This window comes from Strigops habroptila, chromosome 3, assembly GCF_004027225.2.
Source record: "Strigops habroptila isolate Jane chromosome 3, bStrHab1.2.pri, whole genome shotgun sequence".
Lineage (NCBI taxonomy): Eukaryota > Metazoa > Chordata > Aves > Psittaciformes > Psittacidae > Strigops > Strigops habroptila.
The window spans coordinates 28,629,411-28,644,737 of record NC_044279.2 but is presented as its reverse complement, the minus strand read 5'-3'; the positions used below and the strand labels follow the sequence as shown (position 1 = coordinate 28,644,737).

The window sequence follows — 15,327 nt, the reverse complement described above, 5'->3', positions numbered from 1 at the left end:
CAAGGCCAGGTTGGACAGAGCCTTGAGCCACATGGTTTAGGGCAAGGTGTCCCTGCCCATGGCAGGGGGGTTGGAACTAGATGATCTTAAGGTCCTTTCCAACCCTTACGATTCTATGATTCTATGATTCTGTGAAATGTTGTTGAGCTAAACAAACCAAGTATATTTACAGAAAAGTTAGCTTGCAGTCAAAAAAGTGATTGCAGCATGAAGACAAAGATGTCTCCGCTATCTTTCAACAGGACTGCCAGCAAGACTAGGCTGGCTGAAACACAGAATAGGGCACAAGCCAATTGATTTGGCTTTTGTCTATGTGCAAGTCAATACTGCTCCTGTGATCAACTAATACACCCCCGTCTTTTTCCTTCTGTAAACTTCAGCTTACAGCACAAAATCATGTGCTGTAGGAGATGGCCACACTTCACACCCCCTTGGGAAGGCAGATTCATGGCTTCACCACATTAAAAATACCAAGCACTATTTAAACTTGTCTGAGTTAAATTGGTATATTTTGCTGTACAGAACAATTTTCAGGATCTGCAATACCATTCTGCTTACAAATTAGATGATGCATTCAGCAACTGTTTTTAATTACTCTTCTTGATTAATCTTTCCATCCTAATCCAAAAAAATGCCTTCCTGACAAATGCTGAGAATCTTTGCGCTCAGTAGAAGATGAACCACCTACATTCCAGAAAGCTTTAACTGCATTCCTACAGATTCAGGTAAATCAAAGAAATCAGGTGATATATCAGGAGGCAGATCTGGCAAGAAAAACTGATCCTGTATATGCAAGCTATCTAACAGAACTTGTATCTTTACTCCAAACTGCAGCTACAAAATAATTATGTAGTCCTCTGACTTATTTATTACAGCTAGCAGCTTGCAGTTTGCACCAACCTTTGAAAGCTACACTTACCTATTTGCCACCTGGAGAGCATCCACAGCTATGCCATCTTAAATGACTCATTTGAACAAAGGGTTTGGTTATTGTTCTAAACAATATTGTTCTGTTAGGTTCTGAATTCACATAGCACAGCACATAGCATTTCTGTAAGATAATTCCATTTGAAATCTACCATATTTAGATACTACTAACAGCAAAAAAATATCTTACCTCTCCTACCCTTACATCAGCATACTTTGTGCTAAACACTACATTACTGACCACTGCATCCTTTATGCAATGCCATCTCTAGTTTGACACAACAGCTGAAGGTGTGATTCAAAATGTATGGTATTTCAAAGTGAAATACAGAAGCTTAACCTTCTGTTCTGGAAATAGATCCATGAAAACCCAGACAAAGCAAACTTTCTCAGAACCAGAAATACTCTGATGTGTATTTCACCTTAAGCATCCTGAGGGATAATACACAACTGACAAAATCTATAACCTTAGAATTAAAAACATAATTGTAGTACAAAGGGTGTCCCATATAAGCATAATAATGTCCTTCATTACAGCAGTATGTATATTTACTAGGAAATGAACTGGCAGCATGTCTGTCTACTAGGAAATGAACTCAGAGTAAAGCAATCTGCTCAGCAAAAATCAATTAGATATCACCACTGGCTAGCAGGCAGAAGTTTAAAAAATGGAAGAAAAGACTGTTACTTGTATTAACCACCCCTCAATATGGGAATCAGTCAGGCTGTGCAAGTGAGCCACAGACACCTGGTTACCAGCAATCCTTCAGTGCAACCAGGTGGCTGTTGCCTGGTTATTCATCCATTTTGGCATGTCACAGTAGAAATGTGCAGCACACAGCATGTGCTGCAAAATTCAGACTGAAAATGCAGATGAGGTCTGACGTTGATGCAAGCCCTGAGCTCTTTATACAAAGGATACATATGCTTGGTACAACTAATCGGGATTCTCAAAGGGGTTTTATAACGTACCTATTTTACCAGGGCAGATAAATACATCAGTAATAAAAAAAGAAATTTAATAATCCCATCATCATAAAGAGAAAATATATAAGCAGGTCTGTGGTGCTAAATGCAATTTTGATCTATGAAATTCCTTCTACATGAATTTTAAAGAATTATACAGCAATATACAACTCTTTCTTCTGCCTCCTCTATCACTGCTATAGAGCACTATAGCTTATACAATAATGGGATGTGAAGATTTTGCGGACAGGTCTCATCATGCAGGTGAGCGAGCACATAGCGTAAAACACAGTCCTACAAAAAAATGAGAACTTTAGGTCGGTATTCCCACATTTTGTAATGGTCACTTAACAAGGCTGTCACCCCCACCCCAGGGGTACAGAGCACCCAAAGTGAACAGTGGCTTTTTGTTACTATCTTGAATAGCCTTTTGGAAGCCAAATGACAGAAAACCATGGAATGAATTTAAATAAGAATAAGCATCTTTTTGTGACTATATTATATTTACACAAATAAAGAGGATCTTTGTAGTGAACTGCATTTTCTGGTTGAGCCAAAGCTCACTTTTGAGAAATCACAACTGTGTCTCTTTAGCAGGCATAAGATTTCAGTGACACCAGCCCTGGTGAGTGAGGAAGAACTGGACAGTGATCCATGTGCAAGTACCCGAGAAGGTTTGCTAAACATAGAAAATCTTGTTTAAGGGATATCACTTAATTGTTTAATGACCAGGCGGTAGTTATTCAAATAAGGGGAAAAGTGTTTGGCTGCTTGTTTTCAGTATTAGAAAAAATGCTTCATAGTGATTTTTAGCTCATAAATTAGGCAGAAAAATGCTTCAGTTGTGAAATAGCATACTATGCTCAAAAATAATAATAAAAAAATAATTAAAATAATTTAAAAAAGAAACAACAAATAGACTGGGAGGACGGCTGCAGCTTGAAATGCTTGACTGATAATATTCAGCATGCCATTCCAGGGAGTCCCAGAGTGATTTTTTAAGCCTCTGCCTATCCTAGTAAAAAAAGGCGGGTGGCAGGACTAATCAATATCTCGCAACCCAGCTGTGACCTGGCAAGTAAAGAAGTCAGGAAAATAAATCCCATCGATGATCTGTGTAATTTAACGTTCGGTGGACAGCAACATCTGGGCTCAACTCCAAATGGGACGGAGCGGCACCGCTCCAGCGGGGCTGGCTCCGGCGCTGACACACGCACACACCAACACACACCCCAACACAAAGGAGGGCTCCGGCTCCTCCGGCTTTTTCCGCGCCAGGCACCACGCCGCGTTCAAATGCGACGTAAACACAGAGAAAGCCGCTTACTACGCTAGTAGCTCTGTGTAACAGTTCAGCTGCGTTTGTGTCAGAGGGGGCTATTGTCCGGGACGAGCCACCGCCGCTCACCGAGCGCTGCGGTTTTCATCGGTAGTGTCAAAAAAGATATAAATAAAAATCACAGTGACTCTCTCCGATCACTCCGTAAGCCAAAGCAAGGGGCTTCACAGCCCCGCAGAGTTCAACAAATAGGCAAGGAAGCGCGACTCCCACAAGCGACACTTTGTCTTGTTTCCACTGAAGCAGCGACAAACCTCCGACGCGCGAACAATACCCGCGGCCCCGCTCCCGCTTCTCCCGGGACCGCCACTGCCACCGACGGTGACCAGTTCCCCGCCGGGTCGCCGCTGCCAGCGATATCTGCCAAGGCTGCTTTGTTCCCCGCGGAACGCTAGCCTTTCCACCCAGCGCTCGGAGCAGGGGCGCCGGGACCGGCCCCATCCGCGGGCAGCGGCCGCCCTTTGTGGCTGCACTGGGCAAGGGGCCGCTCCCCGCCGCCCCGCCGGGACTTCCGATGCCGCTGGCACTGGCGGGACGCCGCCTCCGCTCCGGCGGTAGGGGCGCGAGCCCACGCCACCCCCGCGGGTGAGCCCGCTTCGCCGCGGGATGCGCTCCCCGCCGGCGCCGGCACCCCCCGCTCTGCCCCGCTCGCTGCCCGCACTCACCCACGCCGTACTTCTCGTGCTCAGTGGGTATCCACATACTCGCGGCAGCCGCCCGCCTGCCGACGGACCGGCGGCAGCCCCTGCGCTGGGAGCGGCGGTGGCCGGGAGTGCGCTCGCTGCCTGCTGCACCCGCCGCGCTTCAGCCGTGGCTGCCCGGCCCCGGCGGCGAACGCATTGTTCACCCCAGCCGTCTGCCTCACTGACTAGCTGAAGCGCGTTCGCCGCCAGCCACTTATAAGCCCGGTCCCGCTGCACGCCGGGGAACGTAGTGCCTCGGCGCGGCCGCGCCCCTCGTCGCCCGCGGCCGGTTAGAGACTACGAGCCCCGGCTGGCTCCGCGTTCCCCGCCGGGCGGGGCGGGGCGGAGCGGAGCTCGGCTCCCAGAAGCCGCCCTACGCCAGGGCGGGGGGAGCGGCAGTGCAATGGCTGCGTTCCGCGGGGCTGCAGCGCCGTCGGGGCGGGGAGGTGAGTGCGCGGCCGGGAGGCGAGCGGGCACCCCCCGCTCCCCTCCTCCCGGTGGCTCTGCGGCCCTGTCTCGGGCGTTGGAACGGGGCAGGCGCGGCGGGGAACCGGGAGTAGGGAGCGGCGGACACGTGTGGGACAGGCGGGAGCCGTCCGGGCCCGGCGCGGCGTGGTGTGGGCCCCGCCAGTGATCCGTCGGAGCGGGGAGAGCCAGGGGCAGCCCCGTCCCCGCCTCGTGGCAGTTACAAGTCGTTCTTGTGGTCCTGCTGGAGCTATTCCTTCTCTTAGCAAACCCTAGCGTTTGGCACATGAAGCTGTGGGGATAGGATTCAATGGCAAGTTGTGCCAGAGAGGGAACTGGTGCCGGCAGTGTGCCAGGGAGGTGGGACGCTGGATGGTAGTTTGGGTGACTTTTTGACTTATACAGAAATCCGTGCCTCGGCATACAAATGCACAGAGATAGAGAAAAGCAGGCGGTGTACAGCAAGGAGCACAAACGGACTGTGGAAAGTGACAGCCAGGGTTAAGTCAGGCATCTTAAGCAGGAAAAGCAGCAAGATTTCCATCCTTGTTGAGAGGCCTGTGTGTCTGTGCCTTTCTAGAAGCAGCGTAGGGAGAGCTCACCATAGGTAAACTGCAAAAAATCCTCAGACTGAGCTGATCCTCGAGGGAGAAACACGGGCATTGCGAATGAGGAGCAAGAGCTTTGGTTACAATTGGTCCTGTGGGAAGGCAGAGATGGAAAGAAGTGGGAAAACTCCAGTGATACGATGCTGCTCTGCAGGCCTCACCGGGTATAGGTTGTCTGTAAGAGGAGTATGTCTGGTTTTAAGAAAGTGTTCTACAAGCAAGTCATTATTCTGAACTGGTAACTAGAAATTTTATGGGATGATTCAGTTTGAGCTGAACATAAAAATATTTTAATGTTTTCACATTTAAGAGAGGAGGGGTTTCTTTCAGTTCAGTTGGCTTTTATCCTCTACTGTCAAAGTTTGTTGAATTTTTAAGTCACTGGTAGTGTAAAGGGCACAATGAAAGGAAGTCATATGAAAAGAGGCAGTTTCCAGCCTAGAGTTAGACTGTGCTTACTCTGTGTTTATCCTTCTAGTTGTCAAACTTTGGTAGTGAGTGATCCTTTAAGTGACCTTTGTGTTGTTTCTTTAGTACATACTCTGTTTCTATTCATAAAAATAATATCATTTTATGCTAGTAATTAAAGCAGTACATTTACTTTATTTATGTGTTGCAGTGTGTTGACATGAGCATCTCCTACGTGAAAAGGCAGACCTTTCTAGAGCGCTTCCACACTGGTGTAACTGCACCCAGCGGCAAAGCTGTGCTGCTTTAACTGTTGTAAAGGACATGCACTTCAGTCTGTCCAAGTCTGTGTGTGACAGTATATAGGTCTGTGGAGTACTAGAGATGATGAGGTTACCCTGAGGGTTTTCCAGGTCACTGTGGTAAAGACACTAGCACAAGTACTAAAAAAAGTTTGTCTCATTGGAATTCAGAGGCCTGGGCTGTTTTTCTATCAATGAGCTCAAGCACTCAGTGAAAGGATTAGTGAACTTTGCTCCCAAACTCACTTTGCATCCACTGGCAGATCCTTTGGAGTTCTGAGTGACAAAATGTATGAAAGTCACTACTGAAAATCAAAATAATAGGTCCCCCGCTAAATTTGCTTCCACCTCAGCCTATAGACATCCATGTACATCCAGGCTATCCCTGTCTCCATAAGAGAGGACTGCCAATGTGCTGGCTGGAAGTCTTGAAATTGTGCCACCACCTTTTAACTGCTGTCTGTCATCTTAACCATGACTGACTTCAGCATGTTTGTATTAGGCACAGAGCCTGTCTTTCTTGTTCCCTTGAACAAAGACAAGAATACCCAATTGCTGAAATAGCCTTTTCAAAATTATTAATTTAGAACCCTGTCGCTTAGGGTTAACAAATCTTACACAATAAATCACATTGTCTGTGGGCAAAGAAATACCTCACCCTAATATTTACCATTTCCCTGTCTCTAAGCAAAATCCTTACTCTTTCAGAGGTTTCATTTCTACAAAACTAGTTGTTCTGGCAGCATCTTGGACTTGCATGTGCCCCTGAGAAGGTGTGTCACTTCTTTGGAGACTGGATATAGGAAAAATAACATTTTTTTTCCTGTCTTGCTGTTTCCTGTTTAAAGGAAAGACTGTGCTTTTGTATTGTAATCCAGGACTGTGTTGCTTTCTAGTTAGTTCCCTCCAGCAGCCTTCACCAAGTGGCTTTTAACAAACATATCACTGTCCACAGTACAGTTTGTTCAGTTTAATTATGCTACGTATCAACATTTCTTACAGCATCTGTCAATGTATTTTAAAATGAGGTTTCTTCTGGAAGTGTGTCTTTCATCGTTTCATCTGCAGCCTGACAGTTATGGTTTCCTACTCGGGGTCTTTATGTGCTCAAATGCTTTTTAATACCATGCTGTTATTCTTATTCCTTCCACCTGTCTCTCTCATGTCCCATTTTTAAGGGAATTCAGTTTACTGTGGAAAACTAAAGTTTGGCTGGTCTTGCATAAGTCTGCCTTTTTTCACTGCTACCTAGAGGACATTTTAGTGAAAGTTGTTTTTTTCCTAATACTATAAGCATCACTTCTTTAGCTCAACTCTTAAGTTCTCTCCATTGAGGGTGCTGTGAGAGCTGCTCAATCCAGTGGACTCTGGGATCCAGGGGTTCCTCTTTCCTGGTTACTGAAAGCCAGTCCCATGTCCTCTTAGATCTAGGAGGTTTCTCTGTCCAAGTCGACGGGTGTGATCCTCTTCAGAGTCACAAGCAAACCCCATGTTCGCAGGCCACTTGAATACCAATGTGGGCTCTAAGTCTGTTTAACATCTATGCGGGGACCTTGGGCCCCCTACCCAGCTACTGGGTCAGACACTAAGTCTTTCCAGGTGAGGATCTCCTACTCACTGACTGTACCAGCTTGATGTTCACTATCTGATGCATAACCAAATCTGATATTTCCAATGCTTTCACCTGAGCCATCTCAACCTCACACGGTATCACTGATACCTCAGCCCTGTGTGCCTTGCAACATTTCACTCCCCCATAGGACCCAACACCATACACCCCCAAGCCTCTGTGAAGCCCAGCCACCTCTTACATCCTGCCCCTCCTAACTACCTGAAACCCAGCCCTTCCTCACTGCGCTCTTGGCAAGGTTTTTGAGCTTCTCACTCTGTTCTTTATGTTCAGCCATTTCTCATGTCATGCCCAGTAGTTTCTCATTTTAGCTAAACCTGAGACCAGGGCCCAGTCATTGTCATGTGTATTTTAACATCCTTTCTGCCCTGTTTGGTTTTGGCTGCCAGAAGTTGGGCTTGCTGTCTCATCACCGTGCCCTCAGGTTATCCCCTCTGCAGCTCCAGCTGCTGCCAGCCCGAGGATTTGGTGGGCATTTTAGCTTCCAGTTAACTGTCTTCATAAACTTCTTTGTGATTTTCCCTATTTGCTTATGGATCAGCAAAAAAAAGGGCTTGATCTGGCTTTTCTGTCCTTGATGGCTTTCCATCTTTTCACACTGTCCTCTCTTCTTCTACTTGGAGCCTACTTTTCATTTCTTACTCGTTGCCCCTGTTCCTTAGCTGTCATCTGCCTCTAGAAGTCCTCTCTGATGCTCTAATGACAGTTCCTCAGCTAGTTACTCTCCAACATCAATTCAGTTCCTCCTGCCTCTGCTCTCTCCCATACCCAGCTTGGGTATTCCTTTTGTCCTGTCCCTTTCCCTAACGAACTACCAGTCTCCACCATTCACAGCTCTTCCTTTGGTCCCACTGCTCCTGTCCTGGTGCCATGCATCTCAAGAGCTGTTGTCCACAAACTGCTTCTGGATCCTGTTTTCACCCCTGCTCTCCACACTTATTCTGTTGGGGGTTTTTTCCTTTTTTTGATTGGTTTTGTTTTGGGTTGTTTTTTTTTAATGCTTTTCCACCTCTTAATACCTGTGTATCATTCCCTTTCACCATATCACTGACAGGGAAACCCTTTAACTGCTTCTTCAGCAGGGCTGCATTGGTGCACCATGAGCTTTGTCTAAGGTGTTCTGCACTACCACACCTTCTAACATAGCTTGGAGTAGCAAACATGAAGGAAGCTGTCACTGCAATGCTCCTCCTCTAAATTTCCGAAAAGGTAAATATAATTCCATAGGCCCCTTCTGATATCCCATAGCAAGTTTCACACAGTTCGCAAACAGCCTCAAATTTACTATAATACATATGATAATTACATTTCCCCCTTCTTATCAGTGACAATGTTGAGGTTGAACCTGTTCAAGGCTGTGTTTCAGTAGTTCCTGTAATGGCATTAGTCCCTGTAGTGACCAAAGATGAGTTACTGTCTCTGTTATCACCTGCTCATTAATGTTTGCTTGTGTTTAATCTACCACTCCCTCGTTATTTTTTTAATATATATATACTGAATAGTCCTTAACCAAATAAAGTAATGAACCAGATGCCATCCCACCCCCCACACGCTTATACTACCTCTCCTATTCAGATCAGCCCTGAGTGAGCAGGTTACTGTGGGTTATATCCTTCCTCTTCAAATATCTACGTGTGGCTGTCTGCTTGCTGCCATGGGTGAAAACCCCAGCAAGGTGATAGAGCAGCCATTGCCCCAAGCATACAGCTGCCACTTCTGCTCTGTTCATTCATCAGAGTTCCTCAGACATCAGCCTCTATCTGCTTGTTTCTGTTTGATGGTTTGAGGCTGGTATCCTACTCTGTACCCTTCCTTTAAAACCCTGGTCAGTTCCAAATGCTCATACACATGGTCGCATCCTTAGTTGTCCCCCACAGGGCATTTCCAAGCATCAAGAGTACAACTGTTACAACTGGTAATCTGTTTCTTGGGTTAAGTGTTCAGTGGAGGATTTCAAGACCCGGGCCTTCCACCGTGCCAAAGATCTTTGGAGAGGGGGAGAAGGGATTCCCTCTACCAGTAGCCATTATATGCTCTGAAAAGGATCTTGGTTTGCCACCGGTTAATCATTGTAAACTGAACAACTAGCAATTGCACCTGGAGGGCAGGTTCACTAATTAATTCTGTAAGTGTGACACAATTATTTTAGAATGATTACAAGAATGAGTCTCCTAAAACAGTATTATTTAAAAATGTTTTAAGAGCATTTGTTGCGATTTTTAATTAAAAATGCAATCTCATAGTCACTTTAAACAGTTATCTAATAAGCATATGGATCTTGTGGAGGACTGGGAATGACTAAGTTATTGGTAAAATCACCTTTTATGTGCTTCTGTGTTTGAAAAGACAAAATCTTTTAATGTAACTGTTACAGCAAGATTTTAGTGGGTTTAGCCTTCATAGTACATTTCTTGAAAAAAGTGATGATGGGAGAATATACAAGTGAAGATACAATATACGAGTGAAATTGAGTATTTCATTGGATGGTAGTAATGGATTAATAAAATAAGTAATGGATTGTATTGCTTGGTAATACAGATCTGAAGTGCCTGCGATCCTGCCATAAATTGACAAATGATTGTGTTACAAATGTGCACTGTATTTTACTTGAAGACAAAGGGACATCCCCGCACCTCAGCAAGAATATGTAATTCCCATTAGCACAAGGCATAGGATATGTTGTATTCTCCAAAATAATAAAAGTAAAGGCTGTTACTTTATTATTATTATTACTTTTTTATTTTTAAATAATAAAGGCTTGCTATTTGGTTTTCTCTGAATTCAGAAAACTTTGATAGCTTATACAAGCAAAGATGGATGGCCTTTATCTTTTTAGATATAATGTCTTTAACTGCCTACTAGTAGACATAAAGCTGTATTTAATTCCAGTAATCTAATTCCAGTAATCTAAGCCAATTCTTGCATACTCAGTAGCAGGTAAAGGCTTTGATACATGAACAAACTGCCACGTATCAGCTGCTCCTTATACTAACTGGAGCTCTTTGAGAAGTAAGCTGCTTCGGATGCCCTGGTGAGCATGCACACAGCTTAAACATGATAACTTGTTTGCATGTTAAAGCCTTTAAATTGTTTGAAATCTCTGCTCAGGCCTTCTGTTACGTGTGATAGAGCAACAGTGAGTGGTGGCTTATCAGTCCACAGATTTATGTAGACCTTTAAACTGTCTCAGTATTAACAAATACCTAAATCTTATTTGAAGAGGGTAAGAATTACCTGGATAAATAATAGATATGGACATGCTTTATTTAGATGTAGAGGTGTGGGCTAGGGAGGTATTACTAGTTTCTTGAATGTTCAATGTGTAGCACAGATGCCGGGATAGTTTGTTACACTTACTGAAACACCTTGATCACTGTTTCGTTTTGTTTTCATGGGAGAGTACTGGTTTTCTGAAGTTGTAAATCCTTGCTGCCAATGATGCCTGCCACAAGGTGTGCTTGTCATATAAACAGGTGACAGGGTTCTCCCTTTGAGACTTGAAGGGGTGCAGGGTTTAAGATAGGGTGTGGTTATAATAGAAGTGAACAGTAGGAAAGGAGAAGAAGGGCTGAAATATGAAATTAAGTGTTAAGTATTTTAACTTCAGTATAGGTGAAATTCTTGTCTGTCCAAACAGCTTTCATAACACTTCCCAGCCCTATGGGCTTCCTTCCACCATGTCCTATCTTGCAACCTCTGCTAGAACTCTTCGTCCTCATGTGAACATCTGCGTCCTAGAACTACAGTTGTTCCCAGACTCTCCAGGAGGCTTCTGCTTCACATCTTCATCCACGAACTCCCAGCAGGCTGAAGCCAGGAGAAAAGCCTGAAAGCATTTGAATGTCTTTCTCTGCAGCTTTCAAAATGGCTTTAAATATTGCATCAATAAAAGCCCTGCACAATGTAGGAAAGACCATGGCATTGATGACTTGAGAGGGAAAAAATGGAGTAAGGTTTGTGCAACTTTAAAACACAAAACTTGTGCTTGTGAAATGTTGGGCGCATTATCCTGACCGGTGTCTCACTGAAGTCAGGGTAATGTATTTATGTAAGTGCAGGTTCTTTGCAGAGTAGTTGTCTTCAGTCACCAGAAATTTATTACAGTCACTTAAGCAGAAAGAAATAGTGTCCAATGACCTGATAATTGTTGAACTAAATAATGAATTGGTCACTACCATTAAAACCACAATTCGAGACTAAAGCTGCTGCTTAGCTTATGGTATGATGTGCAAATTTTTTAATGATGCCAAACTGCTAAACAATAGGGTTAGGTAAGTTGGGGCTGTGCAAGCAGTTTTCCTTAGTAAGGATATGCCAGATACCACAGAAGGGTGCAAATGTAATGTGTGTGGCTTTTTATGCAGTACAGGTTCATGTTAGGGAGCTGCTCTGTCCCAGCCCCACTTCAAAGAGCAGTAGATTTGTGCCCTGTAGTACAAACAATAATATTTTTTGATGTACAAATATGGAGTGCTCAAACTATTTCATACAGAAATAGTACCATGTTTGATACTTTGGTTATGGTATGGAGGCAGGAGTGCTCAACTGGAGTCTATTGATTTCTCAAAATATGCTACATGTTACAGCAGTCAAGTTATAATTGTGAAGTAAATGAAAAGGGCATTGTGTTTTGCTTAAGTTTATTCTCTGATTATAAAGGATTTTAGATAATCAGTATACAACAGTAACTGTCAACTTTTAATATGTTGGCACTATAGGGAATGGTATAGTTGCAAGTCTGATGTCTGATCATTGATATCAAGGCCTGGTTTCCCAGCAGGTAATTCCATGTTCATTGCTTGTTTGCCACTCCACCCTAATTTTTTGCTATAGGAGGCCTGTACATGAGAAATTGTAGTAAATGTTCGGTCAGTGGCTTCAGTGGTCCAAAACTCACAGACAGACGTGTCTGTTCTTAGTGATGTATTTTAACTAGGTTTCTTGAACTTTTGTCTTGATTTTTTTTGCCTCGTGTTTTCAATGGACTACCTCTTTCAAATGGTCTTTTTTCCACTTCTGTGTATTTTTCTCTGATTTTTATGACTGACAGACAGTGACCAGTGTGAAATGGCCCAGCTGCTTCTGTTTGATTCCTGCTCATTGAGTTGTCATCCTCCCATTTGTCATCGGTAGCTCCGTCCCCAAGGAGTAGCTACTTCTGCTTCTCGCCCTGTGTAGTAGTAGCAGATTAAAAACCTTCTCTTTGTCCCTCTGGTATAGAAGCTTTATAACTGGATGTGCCATCTGTTTCAACCTCACAGGCTGGTATGGTGTGGCATGGCTCTGTCCACATTAAGATAAAATAAGGCACAGTAGATAAAGACAATTGGTGCCACAGTCCCTGCAACTATATATTACGTGGTTTGGCATTTTTGCTTTGGATTACATGTAGTCAGTCTTCCCACACCAAACAGCCTCAATGTGCAAGTGTTTCAAAGCTGTCTTAAGCAGCGCCCCTTGGCTTAGGCTCAGATGTCTCTACTAGGAGTTGGGGTGCGTTTTATAAGTATTCGGACTCCAGAAGAATCTGATTCTCATGCACCAAAACTGCTCTCTGAACCCAGCCAATGCACAAAGAAGCTGGAGGATGATCGGTGATGGCAGGACTCCTGTGTGGGTCAGAGCTGGGCTGAGATGCAAGAAGAGGGACAGGGCTGGTGGGTAGCACAGGGCAGCACAGCATCCTGAGATTCAGGACCACTGCCCAAGTCCATATGTAGCATGTGCCCCAGGTCAGCCCAGGCAGTCCTATAGTGGGAGTGTACAAGACTCAGAGTATGAAAACAGGAATGGCAATGAAACAAATGCATGCAGTAATAAGTGATACCGCTGTCATCAGAGCATTTTGCTATCATTTGTCTTGACCAGTGTGCTGGCACTGAATTTTATTATGACTCAGTAATGCATGAATAAATGAGATAGAGCTTTTTCTCTGAAGACTGGTATGTAACAGAAAACATCCTGCCTGAGGTTTTAATTTGATTTTGTCTTATATGGGTTGAAAACATGCAGCCTGTGTTATTACTCTACTAATTTAATGTTCAGGAGTCTGCATGTATTTATACAGTTAGCAAAATGTTGCCTGAAAAACATAAACAACTTGTATCACTAATTCTAACATTCTAATTCTGTTTCTTGAGGAAATTAACTTCAATTATTTTACCATCCATGTCCATGAGCTACATTAGCAGTATCAGTTAGTAAGTGAATATCGTACTTAGAAAGTCAAGATCTGTGTTATATGTTTAATGAAGTATGAAGGACAAGAGAAATTAAGTCCAGTATCACAAAAATATTTATTTTAAGCTCTGGTACAAAGTCGGAATATGCTCATAGAAATTTTACATAGCCTGCTGTGAGATGTCGCTTTGATCTCTAAGACATTAGTATTTAAGCTCTGACTTGAAAATACTTTCCTCTGAAATTAATTTTCAAAAATCTTTTTATAAATGAGTATAAATAGTGGATTATTTGAAACACAGCTAATGCTTTGTTTTTCTGAACTAAGATATCAATTAGGCTGAACTATGTTGATCCACATCACTGCAAGCTATAATGAACTTTCCTTTTCAGCCATTGTTTTTTCCAGTTTGAATACCAATTTATGGAGGTTTGATTCTAAAAGTAGAAACAACTTATTTTGCAACTCTCCATCTGGAAAAGCACCAGTTCACTGCGAAAGCAGCAACAGACCACAGAGCTGCTGACACCACAGGGCCTCTTCCTTGTACTGATTCTTCATTAAGTATAAAATTCAGTTAAACAATTCAGCCTTGAAGGCCTTCTGAGTATCAGGAAGCTTGGTCAGAATACCTGTTCTTTCAGTATAAAACCCAAATACGTCAGGAAGCGCTTTGAGTTTAGTTCTAATTTATATGAGTCCGAAAAAAAAAAAATAAAGTGACATTTAAAATGACAATGTCACAATATTTTTAGTTGTTTTTCTCAAATAGTTGCTTTTTTCAAGGAAAGTTTACCAGTGGAAAAGAGTTATAAACCCTGGGATACAAACATTTTAGTCAGGAGCATGGTAGAAATTCCTGTCATGATGCCATGGAGGTGTCTCATAAGAATGGCTAAAGCAGGCTTTAAGGTTTTAAAGGAAAATCATACAGCCTTTCCTTTAGCTACAGAATGTAAAGCAATCGTTTAAAAAGGCCACTAGGCAATCCTTTTAACATCAAGAGGATAAATGTGCTTAGGAATTGAATCTGGTTAGAGGAAAAGGACAAGTGACAGGAGAAAAGATAAGGGAAATCCTTGTAATAAAGAACTATTGATCTCTACTAAATAATGGTAACAAGAAGTAGAGAGTAAACTAATTAACAGCAATGCTGGCATAAAAGTTGCTAGGCTTACTACAGTAGTTGTTAAAGGCACTGCAAAGATATATTGTAACAATGAAAAGTATTACTATCCTTATTAAACACATTGTTAAGACCCATTCTTTGTGGAAGAACTAAGGTCACAATCACAATAAATGGAATTAAGATGTGTCTATTTCCAGCTTTCTAATGTTTGCAGAACCAGCAGAACAGTGGCAGCAGTAACATACACAGGTATTAAATTTGCATACGTGTCTTTACTAGTGGCATCTTCCAGTGCATATCTGTAAAAGTTTTTACATTACAATCTTATCAGCTTGGCACGAATTTGTACTCCTCTTTTTTGAGGAATTTAGTTTTCATGTGAAAATAGCAGAAATTCAGTCTTTATACCTCAGCCGATTGTTTATGTTTTATTATGATGCCTTTGGTATGCCTTTGTATTAAATAGCAAGTTAAACAGAAAAAGGTACTATTTTTTAACTAGATTTGGGTGATAAGTACAAAGGAAGAAACGAGGTGACCACTTTTGTCCTGCAAATTCAAATTGTTGTGTTGGATATTTCCTACTTCTTCGTCATATCTAAACATTCTGAGTTTCAGGCTACATAATTACCTTGTTGATCTTTCCAAGTAACAGGGTAAGTTTTAATCACTGCTCCTTTAATCTCTGT

At 43.0% G+C, this 15,327-nt stretch overlaps 2 protein-coding genes across 3 annotated transcripts in view; one reads left to right on the top strand and one right to left on the bottom strand.

The window, feature by feature from the left end:
- DOCK4 (dedicator of cytokinesis 4) overlaps positions 1-4,187 on the bottom strand; it is a 254,581-nt gene extending 250,394 nt beyond the window's left edge. The window contains 1 exon segment of the mRNA XM_030479015.1: positions 3,898-4,187. Coding sequence (XP_030334875.1) covers positions 3,898-3,934 — 37 coding nt within the window. The 5' untranslated portion in view covers positions 3,935-4,187.
- A 31-nt stretch (positions 4,188-4,218) lies between these two features.
- ZNF277 (zinc finger protein 277) overlaps positions 4,219-15,327 on the top strand; it is a 52,012-nt gene continuing 40,903 nt past the window's right edge. For both annotated transcript variants that reach the window (XM_030479016.1, XM_030479017.1), the window contains exon 1: positions 4,219-4,361. In XM_030479016.1, the coding sequence (XP_030334876.1) occupies positions 4,319-4,361 (43 nt within the window). In that variant the 5' untranslated portion in view covers positions 4,219-4,318. The remainder of the gene's footprint in view (positions 4,362-15,327) is intronic.